The sequence below is a fragment of the Bombina bombina genome, chromosome 1, assembly GCF_027579735.1.
Source record: "Bombina bombina isolate aBomBom1 chromosome 1, aBomBom1.pri, whole genome shotgun sequence".
In the NCBI taxonomy this organism is placed as follows: domain Eukaryota; kingdom Metazoa; phylum Chordata; class Amphibia; order Anura; family Bombinatoridae; genus Bombina; species Bombina bombina.
Window position 1 is genome coordinate 1,072,770,953 of NC_069499.1, and position 24,476 is coordinate 1,072,795,428.

The following is a 24,476-nucleotide window of genomic DNA, read 5'->3' on the forward strand; positions in this document are numbered from 1 at the left end:
AGAGGCCATCAGAACCAAGTCTGGAATGCCCCATAATTGAGTTATTTGGGCAAAGATTTCCAGATGGAGTTCCCACTCCCCCGGATGCTCCTCCATCGCCAGGGAACTCCTTGTTACCCCCTGATGGTTGATATATGTAACAGTCGTCATGATGACTGATTGAAACCTTATGAATTTGGCCTTTGCTAGTCGAGGCCAAGCCTTGAGAGCATTGAATATCGCTCTCAGTTCCATTATGTTTATCGGGAGAAGAGAGTCTTCCCGAAACCATAGACCCTGAGTTTTCAGGGGTTCCCAGACCGCGCCCCAGCCCACCAGACTGGCGTCGGTCGTGACAATGACCTATTCTGGTCTGCGGAAGCTCATTCCCTGTGACAGGTTGTCCAGGGTCAGCCACCAACGGAGTGAATCTCTGGTTATTTGATCTACTTGTATCGTCGGAGACAAGTCTGTATAATCCCCATTCCACTGTCTGAGCATGCCCAGGTGCAATGGTCTTAGATGAATTCGTGCAAAAGGAACTATGTCCATTGCCGCAACCATCAACCCTATTACTTCCATGGACTGCGCTATGGAAGGAAGAAGAACAGAATGAAGTACCTGACAAGAGCTTAGAAGTTTTGATTTTCTGGCCTCTGTCAGAAAAACCTTCATTTCTAAGGAAACTATTATTGTTCCCAAGAAGGGAACTCTTGTTGACGGGGACAGAGAACTTTTTTCTATGTTCACTTTCCACCTGTGAGATCTGAGAAAGGCTAGGACAATGTCCGTATGAGCCCTTGCTTTTGACAGAGACGACACTTGAATCAGGATGTCGTCCAAGTAAGGTACTACTGCAATGCCCCTTGGTCTTAGCACCGCTAGAAGGAACCCTAGTACCCTTGTGAAAATCCTTGGAGCAGTGGCTAATCCGAATGGAAGTGCCACAGGTAATGCTTGTCCAGAAAGGCGAACCTTAGGAACCGAAAATGTTCCTTGTGGATAGGAATACGTAGGTACGCATCCTTTAAGTCCACCGTGGTCATGAATTGACCTTCCTGGATGGTAGGAAGGATCGTTCGAATGGTTTCCATTTTAAATGATGAAACCCTTAGAAACTTGTTTAGAATCTTGAGATCTAAAATAGGTCTGAATGTTCCCTCTTTTTTGGGAATTATGAACAGGTTGGAGTAAAAACCCATCCCTTGTTCTCCTAATGGAACAGGATGAATCACTCCCATGCTTAACAGGTCTTCTACACAGTGTAAGAATGCCTGTTCGAAGATAATTGAGACCCGTGGAACCTTCCCCTTGGGGGTAGTTCCCTGAATTCCAGGAGATAACCTTGAGAAACTATTTCTAGCGCCCAAGGATCCTGAACATCTCTTGCCCCAGCCTGAGCAAAGAGAGAAAGTCTGCCCCCCACCAGATCCTTCCCAGATCGGGGGCCAACACTTCATGCTGTTTTGGTAGCAGTGGCAGGTGACTTGGCCTGCTTACCCTTGTTCCAGCCTTGCATCGGCCTCCAGGCTGGCTTGGTTTGAGAAGTATTACCCTCTTGCTTAGAGGGTGTAGAATTTGAGGCTGGTCCGTTTCTGCGAAAGGGACGAAAATTTGGCTTCTTTTTAACCTTAAAAGACCTATCCAGAGGAAGGGCGTGGCCCTTTCCCCCAGTGATGTCTGAAATAATCTCTTTCAAGTCAGGGCCAAACAGTGTTTTACCCTTGAAAGGGATGTTAAGCAAAAGCGCTCTGCGCGCCACGATAGCAAACCCTGAATTATTCGCCGCTAATCTAGCTAATTGCAAAGCGGCATCTAAATAAAAAAGAGTTAGCCAATTTAGGAGCTTGAACTCTGTCCAAAACCTCCTCGTACGAAGATTCTTTATTGAGCGACTTTTCTAGTTCTTCGAACCAGAAACACGCAGCTGTAGTGACAGGAACAATGCATGAAATTGGTTGTAGAAGGTAACCTTGCTGAACAAACATCTTTTTAAGCAAACCCTCTAACCTTTAATCCATAGGATCTTGAAAGCACAACTATCTTCTATAGGAATAGAAGTGCGTTTGTTTAGAGTAGAAACCGCCCCCTCGACCTTGGGGACTGTATGCTATAAGTCCTTTCTGGGGTCGACTATAGGAACTAATTTCTTAAATATAGGGGGAGGACAAAAGGTATGCCGGGCCTTTCCCACTCCTTATTTACTATGTCCGCCACCCGCTTGGGTATAGGAAAAACATCGGGGGGCACCGGAACCTCTAGGAACTTGTCCATCTTACCTAATTTCTCTGGAATGACCAAATTGTCACAATCATCCAGAGTAGATAATACCTCCTTAAGTAGTGCGTAGAGATGTTGAAATTTAAATTTAAAAGTTACAATATCAGGTTCTGCTTGTTGAGAAATTTTCCCTGAATCTGAAATTTCTCCCTCAGACAAAACCTCCCTCCTGGCCCCTTCAGATAGGTGTGAGGGTATGTCAGAACAGATATCATCAGCGTCCTCTTGCTCTTCAGTGTTTAAAACAGAGCAATCACGCTTTCTCTGATAAGTAGGCATTTTGGAAAAAAATGCATGCAATAGAATTATCCATTACAGCCATTAATTGTTGTATGGTAATAAGTATTGGCGCACTAGATGTACTAGGGGCCTCTTGTGTGGGCAAAACTGGTGTAGACACAGAAGGGGATGATGCAGTACCATGCTTACTCCCCTCATTAGAGGAATCATCTTGGGCAATATCATATCTATGGCATTATTATCCCTACTTTGTTTGGACATTATGACACAAATATATCACATATATTTAAATGGGGAGACACATTGGCTTTCATACATATAGAACATCGTTATCTGATGGTTCAGACATGTTAAACAGGCTTAAACTTGTCAACAAAGCACAAAAAACGTTTTACAATAAAACCGTTACTGTCCCTTTAAATTTCAAACTGAACACACTTTATTACTGAATATGTGAAAAAGTATGAAGGAATTGTTCAAATTTCACCAAAATTTCACCACAGTAACTTAAAGCCTTAAAAGTATTGCACACCAAATTTGAAAGCTTTAACCCTTAAAATAACGGAACCGGAGCCGTTTTTACATTTAACCCCTATACAGTCCCAGGTATCTGCTTTGCTGAGACCCAACCAAGCCCAGAGGGGAATACGATACCAAATGATGCCTTCTATAAGCTTTTTCAGTGGTTCTTAGCTCCTCACACATGCATCTGCATGCCATGCTTTCCAAAAACAACTGAGCATTAGAGGCGCGAAAATGAGGCTCTGTCTATGAATAGAAAAGGCCCCCAGTGAAAAAGGTGTCCAATACAGTGCCTGCCGTTTTTATTAAAACAATCCCCAAGATTTAACAACTATTAAAAGTAATAATCTGCCAAATATACTTAGTAAAGTAATCGTTTTAGCCCAGAAAAATGTCTACCAGTTTTTTAAGCCCTAATGAAGCCCTTTATTCTTTTACTTAAACTAAGAAAATGGCTTACCGGTTCCCATAGGGAAAATGACAGCTTCCAGCATTACCGAGTCTTGTTAGAAATGTGTCATACCTCAAGCAGCAAAAGTCTGCTCACTGTTTCCCCCAACTGAAGTTAATTCCTCTCAACAGTCCTGTGTGGAAACAGCCATCGATTTTAGTAACGGTTGCTAAAATCATTTTCCTCTTACAAACAGAAATCTTCATCTCTTTCCTGTTTCAGAGTAAATAGTACATACCAGCACTATTTTAAAATAACAAACTCTTGATTGAAGAATAAAAACTACATTTAAACACCAAAAAACTCTAAGCCATCTCCGTGGAGATGTTGCCTGTACAACGGCAAAGAGAATGACTGGGGAAGGCGGAGCCTAGGAGGGATCATGTGACCAGCTTTGCTGGGCTCTTTGCCATTTCCTGTTGGGGAAGAGAATATCCCACAAGTAAGGATGACGCCGTGGACCGGACACACCTATGTTGGAGAAATTAGACTTATTCTTGGCTTTGAAAGGCCTATCTTGTGGAAGGGCGTGGCCCTTTCCCCCAGTGATGTCTGAGATGATCTCTTTCAATTCTGGCCCAAAGAGAGTTTTACCCTTGAAGGGGATATTAAGCAATTTTGTCTTGGAAGATACATCCGCTGACCAAGACTTTAGCCAAAGCGCTCTGCGCGCCACAATTGCAAACCCTGAATTTTTCGCCGCTAATCTAGCTAATTGCAAAGCGGCATCTAAAATAAAAGAATTAGCCAACTTGAGTGCGTGAACTCTGTCCATAACCTCCTCATACGGAGTCTCTCTACTGAGCGACCTTTCTAGTTCCTCGAACCAGAACCACGCTGCTGTAGTGACAGGAACAATGCACGAAATGGGTTGCAGGAGGTAACCTTGCTGTACAAAAATCTTTTTAAGCAAACCCTCCAATTTTTTATCCATAGGATCTTTGAAAGCACAATTATCCTCGATAGGAATAGTAGTGCGCTTGTTTAGAGTAGAAACTGCCCCCTCGACCTTAGGGACTGTCTGCCATAAGTCCTTTCTGGGGTCAACCATAGGAAATAATTTCTTAAATATAGAAGGGGGGACAAAAGGTATGCCGGGCTTCTCCCACTCCTTATTCACTATATCCGCCACCCGCTTGGGTATAGGAAAAGCGTCAGGGTGCACCGGAACCTCTAGGAACTTGTCCATCTTGCATAATTTTTCTGGAATGACCAGGTTGTCACAATCATCCAGCGTAGATAACACCTCCTTAAGCAGTGCGCGGAGATGCTCTAATTTAAATTTAAATGTCACAACATCAGGTTCTGCCTGTTGAGAAATTCTACCTGAATCTGAAATTTCCCCATCTGACAAAACCTCCCTCATGGCCCCTTCAGATTGGTGTGAGGGTATGACAGAGCAATTATCATCAGCGCCCTCCTGCTCTACAGTGTTTAAAACAGAGCAATCGCGCTTTCTCTGATATGCAGGCATTTTGGATAAAATATTTGCTATGGAGTTATCCATTACTGCCGTTAATTGTTGCATAGTAATAAGCATTGGCGCGCTAGAGGTACTAGGGGCCTCCTGTGTGGGCAAAACTGGCATAGACACAGAAGGAGATGTAAAACTATGTCTACTCCCTTCATCTGATGAATCATCTTGGGCAACTTTACTATCTGTGGCAGTACTGTCCTTACTTTGTTTGGACGCTATGGCACAATTATCACACAATTTTGAAGGGGGAGAAACATTGATCTTCATACATATAGAACATAGCTTATCTGAAGGTGCAGACATGTTAAACAGGCTTAAACTTGTCAATAAAGTACAAAAACCGTTTTAAAACAAAAACGTTACTGTCTCTTTAAATTTTAAACAGTGCACACTTTATTACTGAATATGTGAAAAAGTATGAAGGAATTGTTCAAAATTTACCAAATTTTCACCACAGTGTCTTAAAGCATTCAAAGTATTGCACACCAAATTTCAGAGCTTTAACCCTTAAAATAAAGAAACCAGAGCCGGTTACAAATTTAACCCCTCTACAGTCCCAGCTACAGCGTTTGCTGCAACTTTACCAAACCCAGGGGGGAATACGATACCAAATGAAGCCTTCTAGGAACCTTTCCAACTACTTTCAGATCCACACACATGCATCTGCATGTCTTGCTCTCAAAAGTAACTGCGCAGTAATGGCGCGAAAATGAGGCTCAGCCTACAACTGGGAAGGCCCTTCCTGACTGGAAAGGTGTCTAACTCAGTGCCTGACGTTAAAAAACATTCCCCAAAGTTTGTAAGTGTGAATTTCAAACATAAAGATGTATAAAATGCCCAAATAAAGCAATCTATTTTGCCCATAAAAGTGTCTACCAGTTTTATAGCCCATATTAAGCCCTTTATTCTGTTTGAGACTAAGAAAATGGCTTACCGGTCCCCATGAGGGGAAATGACAGCCTTCCAGCATTACACAGTCTTGTTAGAAATATGGCTAGTCATACCTTAAGCAGAAAAGTCTGCTGTTTCCCCCAACTGAAGTTACTTCATCTCAACAGTCCTATGTGGAAACAGCAAACGATTTTAGTTACTGCTGCTAAAATCATCTTCCTCTCACAAACAGAACTCTTCATCTTTTTCTGTTTCAGAGTAAATAGTACATACCAGCACTATTTTAAAATAAACTCTTGATAGTAGAATAAAAAACTACAACTAAACACCACATACTCTTAACCATCTCCGTGGAGATGTTGCCTGTGCAACGGCAAAGAGAATGACTGGGGTGGGCGGAGCCTAGGAGGGACTATATGGACAGCTTTTGCTGGGCTCTTTGCCATTTCCTGTTGGGGAAGAGATATTTCCCACAAGTAAGGATGACGCCGTGGACCGGACACACCAATGTTGGAGAAATCTATTTTGTGGACATAAAGTAACCTTGCTGAACAAAAGGCAGAATAGTCCTGATAGTTTCCATTTTGAAAGTTGGTATTCTTAAATTTCTCTATAGTTTTCAGATCCATAATTGGGCTGAAAGAGTCTTCCTTCTTTGGTGCAATGAAGAGATTTGAATAAAATCCCATCAATTACTCCCATATATTCCAGATCTGAGACAGATTGTAGAAAAGCCAGAGCTTTTATTAGATGTTTTGGAATATGGTTGAGAAAGAACCTTCTCTGTGGTAAATCTTATTTTGAATCCAATTCGATATCCTTGAGAAATAATGTTTTTAATCCAGGGATTTTGGACAGTTTGTAACCAAACATTCTGAAAAAGGTTTAATCTGCCCCCTACCAATAATGCCTTCATGCGGTCTTAAAGGCTAGAATTTCTTATTCTGTTTGGATTTGTTACAATTTGAAGTGGGTCCCCAGACTGAGCCAGCGAGTTTAAGGGAGGAGTCAGTTTTCAGTTCTCTATTCTGATAAAAGGAACAAAAGCTATTGGGAGCTTTAAAATTTCTCTTTTGACTTTTTGTCTTGCCGAAAAAAGCTACCTTACCTCCAATAATAGTATAAATAATAGAATCCAGTTGAGACCCAAACAATTTCTTTCCTTGGAAAGAAAGGCACAGTAATCTAGTTTTAGACACCATGTCAGCATTTCAGAATTTAAGCCATATGGCTCTTCTGGTAAGTATAGCTAGAGACATGTGTTTGCCGTTAATTTTCATAATATCAAATACTGCAATGCAAATAAAATAGTTTGCATTTTGAAGTAAATTCAATAGATTAGAATTAGGTTCAGTGGACAACTGCTGTGCAAGACTGGTTAACAAATAAGTAGAAGCAGCAGCCACAACAGCAATAGATATAGTATACAGCCAGTATGTAGAAATGCCCTTCTCAAATAAGAGTCAAGTTTTCTATCTAAAGGGTCTTTAAAAGAAGTACTGTCTTCTAGAGGAATAGTAGTGCGTTTAGATTTAGAGAGTGGAAATAGCCCCATAAACTTTGCAAACCGTTTTCCATAACTCCAAGTTAGCACCAGGTAGAGGATATAGTTTTTTTAAACCTTGTAGAGGGATTAAGAGAGACACCTAGCTTAGACCATTCTTTAGCAATCATATGAGAGACAGCATCAGGTAGAGGGAATCACCATTTTATCTGAAAAAAAGGCACGCTAATGTGTGTGCATCTACTGACGCACCGTCCGACTGTTTTTCGAAGGCTTGCGTTAAGTTTGATGCGCGTTTCAAATTAAAATCTAAGTGCGTGTACTATGGCGAGCTAACCTGACAAGTATTGTAAGTATCGTTATATATTATGCGTCTGTTTTAACAGGCATTTCCTGTGTGTAACATAGTGTGTTAACACGATAAACAGTTTTGACACACACATTGAAAAACATTTTTGCACAAAAAAAGGCAAGGTGAATAGTATCTATCTATCTATCCCAGGGCCATATATACACACATATATAGTTAAACTTTTAAACATCTTAAAATTGGCCATAAACATAGCTGTGTCTATTAAAAAAAACAACATACTTACACATAGACACTCGTCCACTTTGTAGCAGACAGCCAAACCAGTACTGAAACATATCAGCAGAGGTAATGCATAGGAGTATAACGTCGATCTGTAAAGGGAGGCAGAAGACAAGTCCCTGCAACAGAATTTACAGAGCGCCTATGAAGGATTTCCCATGAGGCGAAAACATTGTATCATGAGGCAGTACATGAATTACATCCCTCTGACAAGCACTGTACTCTGAGGGGAACACTTCAACCACCTCCAACAGAGGCAAAGTTAAAAAATAAGGTATGAGCAAGGTGGGAGGGGTTTTTATAGGCTTTTGGTGGTTTGAGAAACTTTGCCTCCTCCTGGTAGGAATGTATATCCCATACGTAACGGCTTGTGGCCTCTCAGACTGGACTGGGTACACATCCCATGACCCTGCAGCATGCTCAGCCCTGGGTACTATAGCACTCTCAGGAAGCTGTGCTGTCTCCAGAGTCACAGGCAGTTAACCCCAGACAAGCCTGGGTGCAAGGCCCATAGGGAAAATGACAAATTAAATTAATACAACATACAGAGAAAGTCCAGCACTCGCTTACAAGCTCTCAGCTAAGATTAAAAACAAAAATGGAAAGGTTAGTTACCGCATCTGGCCAAATGGGACAAGCCCAGGTACCACGTCAAGGTCTCTTCCAAAACCTGGTCCCTAATACAGCCACATAAATGCAAACTCTCAATCAAAAAAAAACTGGGAACAAGTCAGGGTTCACAGACTTATGTAATCACCCTAGACATATACAAAACACGGAAGGGTACTGCACTCTCAGACTGGACTGGGTACACATCTCATGACCCTGCAGCATGCTCAGCCCTGGGTGCTATAGCACTCTCAGGAAACTGTGCTGTCTCTAGTCACAGGCAGTTAACCCCAGAAACACATACATACATACACGCACCTAAACACACATATACATGCAAACATACATACACACTGCTCTTGCTGACCTGCACTCTTTGCCTACCTTTATTTTAGGTGAGTCCCTTCCTATTTTAGCCATTATGCCACCACATATGGCCCCTAATATGAAACCAAAGTTAGGCAACAATAAATAAATATACAGGCTTGTTAGTGAAAAAGTGAAAACCCCTAGCTATGTGATCAGTGTGCAGAAGAAGGGAGAGCACTAAAATGTTTTTTTTCTTATTTTTAACAGCTATAGCTGCAAAATATGTAATCGATGTATGTTGCAAAGTTTACATACATTTCATAATTTATTTAAAAAAGGACACTTGACTATGCTGTCACTTTAAAGCTTTCTTTGCAAAACAGAAGACTGCTGGTATAACAAGCCTTACTAACATAAAAAGAAAAAAAGTTGAAACACACAAAAAATTGTATATATAATATGCAAGGACAGGTCAATGCTCCCTTTGTATTGCAAAACATTATACAGCATTATTTGTGTGAATTACTAATAAATGCATCTCTTGTTTACCTGTCGTTATACAGAAGTAAGTCTCATGAGGGGACACGTGGTGGATACGATGGTGCTTGCGAGGTAAAATGATATGCCAGTCCTGGAGGAAGACGACCCAATAAGGAAGACCAAAGTACGTGTGTGACCACTTGTGAATCTGGTTAGTCAGTGTCACAAACATTGCGAGTGCAAAGACAAAGCACTCTGTAGGGTATGATTTCTGGATCATTTCTAAAATAGGAAAAGTGTGTTAAAAACAAAATTATAGTTGAGAACCAGCAGCAGTCATAATCAACAAATGTATTATACAAGGTCAATGCAATAGCACTTAGTCAGAACTTAGTCATGTGACAGCCATCAGCCAATATCAAATGCATATACGTATACTCTGTGAATTCTTGCACGTGTTTAGTAGAAACTGATGACTCAAAAATTGAAAATATAAAAAGATTGCACATTTTGCTAATGGAAGCAAATTGGAAAGTTGTTTAAAATTGCATGTTCTATCTGAATCACAACATTTTTATTTTGACTTGTGTGTCCCTTTAATGTTATCCATTGTCTAAAAACCTAGGCATTGGATAAAGACAAAACCCATAGTTTAATCTAGATTAAACTGATATATTACTATTTGGCTTAGTGTGTTTTTTTGCCATGTTGCTAAAGTGGTAAATTAATGGTAAAACAAAGGATATACTGCCCACATTTGAGTGCACAAAGCAATATTTCACTGTAACTGTTCATTTTAAATGACAGGGGCTGATTGAGGGTTGTAGTAAACCAGAATTAATTTTGTGGCTCAGAGTTCATTCCTTTAAATGTGATGCACCAATTTAAAACGGACGGTGTGAGGAAAAAAATAAATATAAAATAAATAGACCACAACACTAATTTGCTTACCTGGGGGTAGGAACAGGCATTTATAAGCCATGCTTGCCAAAGGAATAATTGTCAACATACAGTTATCTCCATTGGTTTCTATGAAATCATGCCTTGTGATGGCTGTAGGATCAATATGATGTTCCCGAAAAGGCCTGATAAAAGCCTAGAATACATTCATGGCAAAACATTAATTACGGTGAAATCTCAAAAATTCCATCATTCTCAGTTACTCACACACATGCCCTATCTGAATCATGAAAGTTTAATTTTGACTAGACTGTCCCTTTAAATTCATAATATATGTATCTTTAAAGGGACATGAAACCCATTTTTCTCTGTCATGATTCAGATAGAGCATTCTATTTTAAACAACTTTCTAATTTACTTCTATTATCTAATGTGCTTCATTCTCTTGATGTTCTTTGCTGAAAAGCATATCTGATTGGTGGTTGCACATAGATGCCGCGTGTGATTGACTCACCCATGTGCATTGCTATTTCTTCAACATAGGATATCTAAAGAATGAAGCAAATTAGACAATAGAAGTACATTGGAATGTTGTTTAAAATGGTACTGTATTTTCTATCTGAATCATGAAAGAAAAATTTTGGGTTTAATATCCCTTTAATGTTTAAAATTTAGATGATCTCAAATATGAGCACAAACTCTTAAACATGTTTCCCCCTGCTCTAATCTTCTTTTATGTAATGTACATCCAAACATCCTTTGAAGTTGAAATATTCCTGCTTTCTGACCCCTACCCTTACCCGCATAGATAACAAACAAAGATGAAGATTGTCTGAACTCCTTAGTAGCCTGAAGGTAAAACTTCAAGGCACAAACCATATCTAGATTGTGAAGCAAATGCTCCTTCATCGAGGAACGGTTGGGGCACAAGGAAGGAACAACAATCTCTTGATTAATGTTACAATCTAACACCACCTTAGGAAGGAAACCTAACTTAGTACGTAAAACCGCCTTATCGGTATGAAAAACAAGGTAAGGGGGGGGGGGGGGGTGTCACATTACAAAGCAGAAATCTCAGAGACTCTGCGAGCTGAAGCAATAGCCAATACAAATAGAACCTTCCAAGATAAGTTTAATGTCAACATTATGCATTGGCTCAAACGGAGCCTGCTGCAACACACTAAGAACAAGATTGAGACTCCAAGGTGAAGCCACTCTTCGAAGGGCCTTAACAAAGGACTACACATCCAGAAGCTCAGCTAATCTCTTGTGCAGCAACACTGACAGGGCCGATATCTGTCCCTTCAGGGAAATAGCAGATAGACCCTTCTCCAGTCCCTCCGGGAGAAAAGCTAAAATCTGGCAACTTCAACCTAATGCCAAGAAAAACCACGCTCCTCACACCAGTGCAGGTAAGTCCGCCACACCTTATGGTAGATGCGTCAAGCTTACGAGCCTGAATCAAAGTGTCGATGACACTCTCAGAGAAACCTCTCTTGGCTAAGACTAAGCATTCAATCACCACGCAGTCAGCATCCGAGAATCTAGATTTTGATGTAGAAATGGACCCTGTAGTAGCAGGTCCCTGCATCAGGGTAACCTCCAAGGAGATGAGGACATCCCCACCAGATCCACAAACCAAGTCCTTTGTGGCAAGGATGGAGCAATTAGAATCAACAATGCTTGCTCCTGCTTGATGGGGGCCACCACCCGAGGAAGAAGAGGTAATGGAGGAAACAGATTTAGGAGTCTGAACCTCCAAGGAACCGCTAGAGCATCTATTAGTTCTGCTTGAGGATCCCTCGACCCATACCTGGGTAGTTTGGCATTTAGACGGGAGGCCGTGAGGTCTATCTCTGGCGTCCCCCATCTGCTGCATATGTCTGCAAATACCTTGGGGTGGAGAGACCTTCCCCTAGGTGAAAGGATTGCCTGCTGAGAAGTCTGCTTCCCAGTTGTCCACGCCCGGAATGTGGATCGCTGACAAGGAACTTCTCATTCCTCTCTGATGGTTGATGTAGGCTACCAAAGTTCTATTGTCTGATTGCAATCTGATAAACTGGGACGAACACAGAAGGGGTCAAGCCTTCAGAGCACTGAAGATTGCCTGGAGTTCCAAGATATTGATCGGAAGAGAGGACTCCTCCTGAGTCCACATCCCTTGTGCCCTGTCGACAGGCTGACGGAATGGTCACCGTTACATTGCCTCAGCATGCATAGCTGTAAGGGTCTGAGATGGAATCTGGCAAAGGGAATGATGTCAATACAAGACAACATGAGTCCAATCACCTCCATACACTGGGCCACCGAAGGTCTCATGGAGGCCTGGAGGGCAAGACATGCTGATGTTAGCTTGCAACGTCTCTGATTTGTTAGAAAGATCTTTGTGGCTATAGAGTATCACCGTACCCAGGAAATTCACCCTAGTATTTGGAGTAAGAGAACTCTTTTCCAAGTTTATCTTCCATCCATGAGATCAAGAAGACAGAGAAGGAATTTCTGAGTACACCCTTGCTAGACGAAAAGATGGTGCTTGTACCAAGATATCTTTCAGGTAAGGTGCTACTGCAATACCTCTTCTTCTGGCAACCGCTAGAACAGCCCCCAGAACCTTCCTAAATATATTTGGAGCAGTAGCTAAGACAAACGGAAGTGCTATGAACTGGAAGTGCTGGTCCAGAAAGGCAAACCTCAGGAACTGTAAATGTCCCTCGTGTATCGGAACGTGAAGGTATGCATCCTTCAGGTCTATGGTGGCCATAAACTGTCCTACCTGAACTGGGGAAGAATTGACCATATTGTCTCCATTTTGAAAAAGAGGGGACACTCAGAAACTTGTTTAGGCACTTCAGGTCCATAATTGGACAAAAAGTTCCCTCCTTTTTGGGAAACACAAAGAGGTTTGAATAAAACCCCAGACCTCTTTCTAATGTAGGTACCGGGATAATTATTCCTAAAGAGGCTAGATCCCAAACGCAACCTAAAAAGGAAGTCCTCTTTTCTGGTCTTGAGATCTGAATCCTAGTCGGTACCCCTGAGATACGACCTCCAGAACCCAAGGATCCTGAACATCCTGAAGTCATGTGTCTAAGAAAAATGACAATTTGCCCCCTACTCGATCCGATCCCGCATCGGGGGCTGCCCCTTCAAGCCAATTTGTTCTCAGCTAGCTTCTTTATTTGTTTGGACTTGTTCTAGGACAGAGCCGGCTTCCAATTACTCTTGGGCTGCTCGGACTTGGATGAAGGTTGAGATCATGCGGCCTTGTCCGAAGGAAAGGAACAAACATTAGATGATTGCCGTCCCTTAGGTCTGTTCTTCTTATCCTGTGGTAGGAACACACCCATCCCTCCAGTAACCGTAGAAATAATGGAGTCCAGCCCTGGACCAAATAATATCATCCCCTTGATGGGAAGAGAAAGGAGTCTGGATTTTGAAGTCATATTCATAGACCAAGACTTCAACCAGAGAGCTCGGTGGGCTAGGACTGCAAAACCTGAAGCTTTTGCATTTAGGCGTATAATCTGCATATTTGCATCACAAATGAAGGAGTTAGCAATTCACAGAGCCTTAATTCTCTCCTGAATATCCTTAAGGGGAGATTCCACCTCAATAAGTTCAGACAGAGAGTTGCACCAGTAGGTAGCTGCTCCAGCAACCGCAGCTACAGCCGGTTGGAATAAAAATCCTGTGTGTTGGAACATTTTCCTCAGAAAAGTTTCAAACTTTTTGTCCATAGGCTCTCTAAAAGAAGAACTATCCTCAAGAGGGATAGTAGTACACTTAGCAAGCGTCAAAATGGCGCCACCCCCCTTAGGGATGGAACCCCACAGTTCCAATTGAGAGTCAGGGACTGGAAACATTCCCAAGTTCCGATTTTTTCCCATTCGTTACTAATAATATTCGCCATACGAACTGGTACAGGAAAAGTCTGTGGGACCTTTTGGTCTTCATAAACACTGTCTAACTTAGGGAGCTTAGGTTCCTCAGGTAGCTTAGCCTCTGGAACCTCTATAGTGGACAGGACCTCCTTAAGCAAAAAAAGTAAATGTTCAATTTAAAATCTAAAAGGAGGGTTCCTCCGCTTGAGAAGATTTAATAACGGAAGTCTCAGACTCAGAAAGTTCACCCTCTCAAGCTTCAGAGGTTAACTCATCCTCGGATAGCTGGGACATACAAGCTAGATGCGACAGAAATTTAGATGACTCTTAGTCAGGAGAACTATGTTTGACCTTTCTCTTGCGTTTCCCAGAGATAGGTAGGGCACTCAGGTCCGCTGACACCGACGATTGTAGCTGAGCGGTAAAGTCCACAGTAGAAAGGCCCCCTCCAGATGGAGAATTAGTTGTGCCAAGGGGGACTGCATGTGAAGCGGTTTGAGTAGAAAGGGTAGTAATCTCTCGGGACATAGAATCCTGAGAGGTTGATGGCTCAGAGGGACTAATTGCGCTATGTGTATTAGCAGACTTAGCTCCCTTTTTAGACTCTAAAATAGTGCCTAGGAAGATGGAACAAAATTGAGCAGGCTGGCAAACCATAGCCTCCTCACAGTATAAACAGGTATTATTCACAACAGAAGGAGCGGAACCTTCTAATGTAGTATCAGAGTCCTCCATAGCTTTGGTTTGTACTCTCACAGATGGAATAAAAAACTGAACAAAATAAAGCGCTTTATATATAAAACGACACCTTTATATTCCCAATGGCTGGGGCACTCACCATCTCTAGACCAAGACAGGCTATCAGTGAAAACGCCCTACTCAAGGAGCAATGTCTGCAGCAGGATCGTAAGGAAGTGAAAGAGACCACACCTGGTCACGTGGTACACAAGACAGGACTTCCCCTGCTATGAAAAAGGGTGCTAAGCCAATATAAGCTGTGCAACTCCTGTGCAAATTTGGTAGCCTGGAAATCATGATTTGGGATATTTGTTCAAAAAAGAAAGTGAAACCTGTTTGTTCCAAGTCAAAATCAGACAGTCTTAAGAGCCCAAACCCTCACAAAGTTAAAGCAATACATAAAAATCCCCCAAAACTGTTCCAAATAATCTCCCTGAAGGAAATATTAACCCTTGATCCTATTGAGGTATAAACGAGCCACACTGTGACCCTATATTAGAATCCCTGCTATACATAATAAAGCGGTCTTACCCTCCAGGGTCCACACTGTGGAACAGATACAGCCTCTCAAGTGTGACACTCTTGCAGCGACGCTCTGACAGGGACTCGTCAACACTGATTGCTCAGGAGTTGTTAGCTAACAGCCTGGATGGGTTCGCAGAAAAACGTTCCCTGCATCTCCAGACTCTAACTTTTATCAATACTCTCACTAAGAGGTTGACATGATTAATTAAAACTCCAGTCCTCTCTTGAAGGGATCATACCCATTACAGGACTATCCAAAATCTTCTGATACTTCTCTGCCATCCTCCTCTAGTAACGAAAGGCAAAGAATGACTGGGAGGATAGGGGAAGTGGGAGAGATATGAAAGCCTTTGGCTGGGGTGTCTTTGCCTCCTCCTGGAGGCTAGGTGTTGTATTTCCCAACAGTAAGGAATGAAGTCGTAGACTCTCCCTGCCTTATGGAAAGAAATATTAATTTGGACTTTAATGACTGTTTAGCAGTTAAAAAAATAACTGTCTTTTTAATTGCAAATGCATTTTCATTTTAATCAAAAAAATATTCTCACACATAACCTATACATAAATATATTTTAGCCTGTACTGTAGCAATAGCTGATGCACAATTTTAGGGAAGCAAGGGGATGTGCAAGAAATAAATATCTAAATGCTAAGAACATTCTGTCAAAATATAAGCATGACTCAAGGTCTCAGAGCAAGGCAAAGATGACTCGAGAGCCTATTATGAATATTTGAATAATAAGTGCTTAAGAAACAGAATTTATGTTTACCTGATAAATTACTTTCTCCAACGGTGTGTCCGGTCCACGGCGTCATCCTTACTTGTGGGATATTCTCTTCCCCAACAGGAAATGGCAAAGAGCCCAGCAAAGCTGGTCACATGATCCCTCCTAGGCTCCGCCTTCCCCAGTCATTCGACCGACGTAAAGGAGGAATATTTGCATAGGAGAAATCATATGATACCGTGGTGACTGTAGTTAAAGAAAATAAATGATCAGACCTGATTAAAAAACCAGGGCGGGCCGTGGACCGGACACACCGTTGGAGAAAGTAATTTATCAGGTAAACATAAATTCTGTTTTCTCCAACATAGGTGTGTCCGGTCCACGGCGTCATCCTTACTTGTGGGAACCAATACCAAAGCTTTAGGACACGGATGATGGGAGGGAGCAAATCAGGTCACCTAGATGGAAGGCACCACGGCTTGCAAAACCTTTCTCCCAAAAATAGCCTCAGAAGAAGCAAAAGTATCAAATTTGTAAAATTTAGTAAAAGTGTGCAGTGAAGACCAAGTCGCTGCCTTACATATCTGATCAACAGAAGCCTCGTTCTTGAAGGCCCATGTGGAAGCCACGGCCCTAGTGGAATGAGCTGTGATTCTTTCAGGAGGCTGCCGTCCGGCAGTCTCATAAGCCAATCTGATGATGCTTTTAAGCCAAAAAGAGAGAGAGGTAGAAGTTGCTTTTTGACCTCTCCTTTTACCAGAAAAAACAACAAACAAGGAAGATGTTTGTCTGAAATCCTTTGTAGCATCTAAATAGAATTTTAGAGCACGAACTACATCCAAATTGTGCAACAAACGTTCCTTCTTTGAAACTGGATTCGGACACAAAGAAGGCACGACTATCTCCTGGTTAATGTTTTTGTTAGAAACAACTTTCGGAAGAAAACCAGGTTTAGTACGCAAAACCACCTTATCTGCATGGAACACCAGATAAGGAGGAGAACACTGCAGAGCAGATAACTCTGAAACTCTTCTAGCAGAAGAAATTGCAACCAAAAACAAAACTTTCCAAGATAATAACTTAATATCTACAGAATGTAAGGGTTCAAACGGAACCCCCTGAAGAACTGAAAGAACTAAATTGAGACTCCAAGGAGGAGTCAAAGGTTTGTAAACAGGCTTGATTCTAACCAAAGCCTGAACAAAAGCTTGAACATCTGGCACAGCCGCCAGCTTTTTGTGAAGTAAAACAGATAAAGCAGAAATCTGTCCCTTCAAAGAACTTGCAGATAATCCTTTCTCCAAACCTTCTTGAAGAAAGGATAGAATCTTAGGAATTTTTATCTTGTTCCATGGGAATCCTTTAGATTCACACCAACAGATATATTTTTTCCATATTTTATGGTAGATTTTTCTAGTTACAGGCTTTCTGGCCTGAACAAGAGTATCAATGACAGAACCTGAGAACCCTCGCTTTGATAAAATCAAGCGTTCAATCTCCAAGCAGTCAGTTGGAATGAGGCCAGATTCGGATGTTCGAACGGACCTTGAACAAGAAGGTCCTGTCTCAAAGGTAGCTTCCATGGTGGAGCCGATGACATATTCACCAGGTCTGCATACCAAGTCCTGCGTGGCCACGCAGGAGCTATCAAGATCACCGATGCCCTCTCCTGATTGATCCTGGCTACCAGCCTGGGGATGAGAGAAAACGGTGGGAATACATAAGCTAGGTTGAAGGTCCAAGGTGCTACTAGTGCATCTACTAGAGTCGCCTTGGGATCCCTGGATCTGGACCCGTAGCAAGGAACCTTGAAGTTCTGACGAGAGGCCATCAGATCCATGTCTGGAATGCCCCACAATTGAGTAATTTGGGCAAAGATTTCCGGATGGAGTTCCCACTCCCCCGGATGAAATGTCTGACGACTCAGAAAATCCGCTTCCCAATTTTCCACTCCTGGGATGTGGATTGCAGACAAGTGGCAGGAGTGAGTCTCCGCCCATTGAATGATTTTGGTCACTTCTTCCATCGCCAGGGAACTCCTTGTTCCCCCCTGATGGTTGATATACGCAACAGTCGTCATGTTGTCTGATTGAAACCGTATGAATTTGGCCTTAGCTAGCTGAGGCCAAGCCTTGAGAGCATTGAATATCGCTCTCAGTTCCAGAATATTTATCGGGAGAAGAGATTCTTCCCGAGACCAAAGACCCTGAGCTTTCAGGAGTTCCCAGACCGCGCCCCAGCCCACCAGACTGGCGTCGGTCGTGACAATGACCCACTCTGGTCTGCGGAAGCTCATCCCCTGTGACAGGTTGTTCAGGGTCAGCCACCAACGGAGTGAATCTCTGGTCCTCTGATCTACTTGTATCGTAGGAGACAAGTCTGTATAATCCCCATTCCACTGACTGAGCATGCACAGTTGTAATGGTCTCAGATGAATTCGCGCAAAAGGAACTATGTCCATTGCCGCGACCATCAAACCTATTACTTCCATGCACTGCGCTATGGAAGGAAGAGGAACAGAATGAAGTACTTGACAAGAGCTTAGAAGTTTTGATTTTCTGGCCTCTGTCAGAAAAATCCTCATTTCTAAGGAGTCTATTATTGTTCCCAAGAAGGGAACTCTTGTTGACGGAGATAGAGAACTTTCTTCTACGTTCACTTTCCACCCGTGAGATCTGAGAAAGGCCAGGACAATGTCCGTATGAGCCTTTGCTTGTGGTAGGGACGACGCTTGAATCAGTATGTCGTCCAAATAAGGTACTACTGCAATGCCCCTTGGTCGTAGCACCGCTAGAAGGGACCCTAGTACCTTTGTGAAAATTCTTGGAGCAGTGGCTAATCCGAATGGAAGTGCCACAAACTGGTAATGCTTGTCCAGAAAGGCGAACCTTAGGAACCGATGATGTTCCTTGTGGATAGGAATATGTAGATACGCATCCTTTAAATCCACCGTGGTCATGAATTGACCTTCCTGGATGGAAGGAAGAATTGTCCGAATGGTTTCCATTTTGAACGATGGAACCTTGAGAAACTTGTTTAGGATCTTGAGATCTAAGATTGGTCTGAATGTTCCCTCTTTTTTGGGAACTATGAACAGATTGGAGTAGAATCCCATCCCTTGTTCTCCTAATGGAACAGGATGAATCACTCCCATTTTTAACAGGTCTTCTACACAATGTAAGAATGCCTGTCTTTTTATGTGGTCTGAAGACAATTGAGACCTGTGGAACCTCCCCCTTGGGGGAAGCTCCTTGAATTCCAGAAGATAACCTTGGGAGACTATTTCTAGCGCCCAAGGATCCAGAACATCTCTTGCCCAAGCCTGAGCGAAGAGAGAAAGTCTGCCCCCCACCAGATCCGGTCCCGGATCGGGGGCCAACATCTCATGCTGTCTTGGTAGCAGTGGCAGGTTTCTTGGCCTGCTTACCTTTGTTCCAGCCTTGCATTGGCCTCCAGGCTGGCTTGGTTTGAGAAGTATTACCCTCTTGCTTAGAGGATGTAGCACTTGGGGCTGGTCCATTTCTGCGAAAGGGACGAAAATTTGGTTTATTTTTAGCCTTAAAAGACCTATCCTGAGGAAGGGCGTGGCCCTTACCCCCAGTGATATCAGAAATAATCTCTTTCAAGTCAGGGCCAAACAGCGTTTTCCCCTTGAAAGGTATGTTAAGCAATTTGTTCTTGGAAGACGCATCCGCTGACCAAGATTTTAGCCAAAGCGCTCTGCGCGCCACAATAGCAAACCCTGAATTTTTCGCCGCTAATCTAGCCAATTGCAAAGTGGCGTCTAACGTAAAAGAGTTAGCCAATTTGAGAGCATGAATTCTGTCCATAATCTCCTCATAAGAAGAATCTTTATTGAGCGACTTTTCTAGTTCATCGAACCAGAAACACGCTGCTGTAGTGACAGGAACCATGCATGAAATTGGTTGTAGAAGGTAACCTTGCTGAACAAACATCTTTTTAAGCAAACCCTCTAATTTTTTATCCATAGGATCTTTGAAAGCACAACTATCTTCTATAGGGATAGTAGTGCGTTTGTTTAGAGTAGAAACCGCCCCCTCGACCTTGGGGACTGTCTGCCATAAGTCCTTTCTGGGGTCGACCATAGGAAACAATTTCTTAAATATAGGGGGAGGGACAAAAGGTATGCCGGGCCTTTCCCATTCTTTGTTTACAATGTCCGCCACCCGCTTGGGTATAGGAAAAGCTTCGGGGGGCCCCGGGACCTCTAGGAACTTGTCCATCTTACATAATTTCTCTGGAATGACCAAATTCTCACAATCATCCAGAGTAGATAACACCTCCTTAAGCAGAGCGCGGAGATGTTCCAATTTAAATTTGAATGTAATCACATCAGGTTCAGCTTGTTGAGAAATTTTCCCTGAATCTGAAATTTCTCCCTCAGACAAAACCTCCCTGGCCCCCTCAGACTGGTGTAGGGGCACTTCAGAACCAATATCATCAGCGTCCTCATGCTCTTAAGTATTTTCTAAAACAGAGCAGTCGCGCTTTCGCTGATAAGTGGGCATTTTGGCTAAAATGTTTTTAATAGAATTATCCATTACAGCCGTTAATTGTTGCATAGTAAGGAGTATTGGCGCACTAGATGTACTAGGGGCCTCCTGTGTGGGCAAGACTGGCGTAGACGAAGGAGGGGATGATGCAGTACCATGCTTACTCCCCTCACTTGAGGAATCATCTTGGGCATCATTTTCTCTAAATTTTGTGTCACATAAATCACATCTATTTAAATGAGAAGGAACCTTGGCTTCCCCACATACAGAACATAGTCTATCTGATAGTTCAGACATGTTAAACAGGCATAAACTTGATAACAAAGTACAAAAAACGTTTTAAAATAAAACCGTTACTGTCACTTTAAATTTTAAACTGAACACACTTTATTACTGAAAATGTGAAAAAGTATGAAGGAATTGTTCAAAATTCACCAAAATTTCACCACAGTGTCTTAAAGCCTTAAAAGTATTGCACACCAAATTTGAAAGCTTTAACTCTTAAAATAACGGAACCGGAGCAGTTTTTACATTTAACCCCTATACAGTCCCTGGTATCTGCTTTGCTGAGACCCAACCAAGCCCAAAGGGGAATACGATACCAAATGACGCCTTCAGTAAGCTTTTTCTATGTATCTGAGCTCCTCACACATGCATCTGCATGTCTTGCTTCCCAAAAACAACTGCGCAATAGAGGCGCGAAAATGAGGCTCTGCCTATGATTAGAGAAGGCCCCCAGTGAAAAAGGTGTCCAATACAGTGCCTGCCGGTTATTTTACATAATTCCCAAGAATAAAATAACTCCTCAAAACTATGAAGTATTAAAAATGCTTATATATCAATCGTTTTAGCCCAGAAAAATGTCTACCAGTCTTTAAAGCCCTTGTGAAGCCCTTTATTCTTATTTAATAAAAATGGCTTACCGGATCCCATAGGGAAAATGACAGCTTCCAGCATTACCAAGTCTTGTTAGAAATGTGTCATACCTCAAGCAGCAAAAGTCTGCTCACTGTTTCCCCCAACTGAAGTTAATTCCTCTCAACAGTCCTGTGTGGAAACAGCCATCGATTTTAGTAACGGTTGCTAAAATCATTTTCCTCTTACAAACAGAAATCTTCATCTCTTTTCTGTTTCAGAGTAAATAGTACATACCAGCACTATTTTAAAATAACAAACTCTTGATTGAAGAATAAAAACTACATTTAAACACCAAAAAACTCTAAGCCATCTCCGTGGAGATGTTGCCTGTACAACGGCAAAGAGAATGACTGGGGAAGGCGGAGCCTAGGAGGGATCATGTGACCAGCTTTGCTGGGCTCTTTGCCATTTCCTGTTGGGGAAGAGAATATCCCACAAGTAAGGATGACGCCGTGGACCGGACACACCTATGTTGGAGAAATCAAGGCTTTAAAATATTGCATGTGCATTTAAAAATAGGTATAAAACAAACAAGTAATATACAACCCTTTATTTTTATAAAAGGGCAAAGATTTCAGATATTTATATAGAAAGAAAAAGATGTGAAAATTAATAAAAAAATGCGTGCAAAAAATGGCCTGAATGGTGACACAGTGAGAACTGATAAGTGCGTCACTGCAATGCGCGATTGCGCGCAATTAACTAGGCAGCAGCTACAATCAAAGCAGAACAAGCGCAAAGTGGTGAGGACGATATTTTTTAATATATTACTGCCGCACTCAAATAATCACTCTCATAGAAGGAATAGTTCCTTTAAAGCTTATATTAGTAAAAAGAGAATCCCTGATTTAGATAACTGCCTTTAACATATATTTGAAAGCAAAGACCATAGAGGGGAAATATAACCTGTTCCCAGGGCACATACATATAATTAAATACATAAGAAGAACATTTTTACACAAAAAAGTGCCCAATAATAATAAATATACTTACCTTTAGGCACTTGTCAACTGATAGTAGACAGCCAAACCAGTACTGAAACATATCAGTAGTAATGGAATAGGAGTATAATGTCGATCTGCAAAGGGAGGCAGAAGATGAATCCCTGCGACCGAATTTACAGAGAGCCTTATAAAAAGATTTCCCAGAAGCGAAAACAAGGTGTTATCAGACAGTACTCCTTTCACTTCCCTCTGATAAGCACTGTACTCTGAGGGGAACAAGGCTTCAATATGCTCTGAAGCACTTTTCACTGAAGAATCAAACACATCATGCTTCAACCCCCGCCTAAGGAGGCAAAGATTTTAAAACTGAGGTATGTGTGAGGTATGTGTGAGGTGGGCACAGTATTTATAGGCTTTTGAGGTTTGAGAAACTTTGCCTCCTCCTGGTAGGAATGTATATCCCATACGTAACAGCTTGTGGACTCTCGTCACCTATATGAAAGAAACAAGCTTGGAAGGAAAGTTTCTATTTGAAAGAAAACAAATTATGCTTACCTGATAATTTTATTTCCATTGTGGGGAGGAGAGTCCACGGCTTCCCCAGCCAAAGGCTTAAATACCTCCCCCACTCCCCTCATCCTCCAGTCATTCTGCCAAGGAAACAAGAACAGTAGGAGAAATATCAGGGTGGATATGATCGAATCCAATCCTGGACCGAACAGAATCTTTCCTTGAAAAGGCAGGGACAACAGCCTCGACTTAGAGGTCATGTTCGCAGACCAAGACTTTAGCCACAGAGCCCTACGAGCTAAAACGGAGAATCCTGAAACCTTTGCGTTCAGGTGAATAATTTGCATATTGGCGTCACAAATGAAAGAATTGGCGATGTTCAACGCCTTAATCTTACCCTATATCTCGTCGATGGAAGTCTCCCTCTTGACCATATCACACAGGGATTCACACCAATATGTTGCAGCTCCGGCAACCGCAGCTACAGCCGCTGCCGGTTGAACAACAAACCCTGTGTTGAAACATTTTACTTAACATGTTTTCCAACTTTTTATCCATGGGCTCTTAAAACGACGAACTATCCTCAAGAAGAATAGTCATCCGGCTTTGCGAGCGTAGAGATGGCACCATCCACCTTAGGGACAGTCCCCCACAGCTCGAGCTGAGAGTCCGGAACGGGGAACAGTTTCTTAAAGGAAGAAGAAGGGGAAAAGGAAGAACCTAATCGCTCCCATTCATTCTTAATAATATTAGCCATCTTAACAGGAACCGGGAAGGTCTGAGGTACCACCCTGTCCTCGTAAACCTTATCAAGCTTAGGAATCCAGAATAAAAAGCATTTGCTTCGAAGAGTCGGAGTGGGCCTCGTCATCGTATAACGCCTCTGATATTTCCATAGGCGTAGACAACCCCTGGGCCGGGCCGCCATGATACGCCCTACACTTGCGCTTAGCAGAATGTGTTAAGGCATGGATCACTTTCAATACCGCCGTTTGCAGTTGATCCGCAAAATCTGATGACCACGAATCTCTCCCGTAGGAGTAATGGTTGGACCCAGGGGCGCTGCATGTGCACTCAGAGATGAAAGCAGGGAACGCACCTCACGGGACGGGGAGCCCTCAGAGGTGGACGGCTCAGTAGTACAAGACATCCCCTAAGTTTTAGATGCCGCAACTTTATAAAGGCATGTGGAACATAGTTGAGCAGGCTGATCTACAAGAACCTCCTCACAATAAACACAGGAATGAGACTTTGTTAAAGGAGTACCCTCTAACGCGTCAGAGTCCTCCATAGCTTGCGCTTTTATTTGCCAGGGCACTCGCCACCTCCTATGACCTGGACTACAGAAACCGCTTCGTCTCCTATGCCGCTGATCAACAGAGGAAATGAAAACTCACACCTGGTCACCTGGGATGCCTCGCAGGACCGCTCCTGCACTAAGGAGAAAATGCACCAAAATCGGCCGCGCAAATACTCCCGGAAGTCAACCT

The 24,476-nt window shown here is 42.4% G+C and overlaps 1 protein-coding gene across 1 annotated transcript in view; it reads right to left on the bottom strand.

Annotated features, from left to right (window-relative positions):
- The window catches only part of PEDS1 (plasmanylethanolamine desaturase 1), a 260,434-nt gene that overhangs the window by 24,796 nt on the left and 211,162 nt on the right, over positions 1-24,476 (bottom strand). Inside the window, exons 4-5 of the mRNA XM_053692365.1 lie at positions 10,286-10,430; positions 9,404-9,616 (exon numbers count right to left, since the gene is read on the bottom strand). Of these exons, the coding sequence (XP_053548340.1) occupies positions 9,404-9,616; positions 10,286-10,430 (358 nt within the window). The remainder of the gene's footprint in view (positions 1-9,403; positions 9,617-10,285; positions 10,431-24,476) is intronic.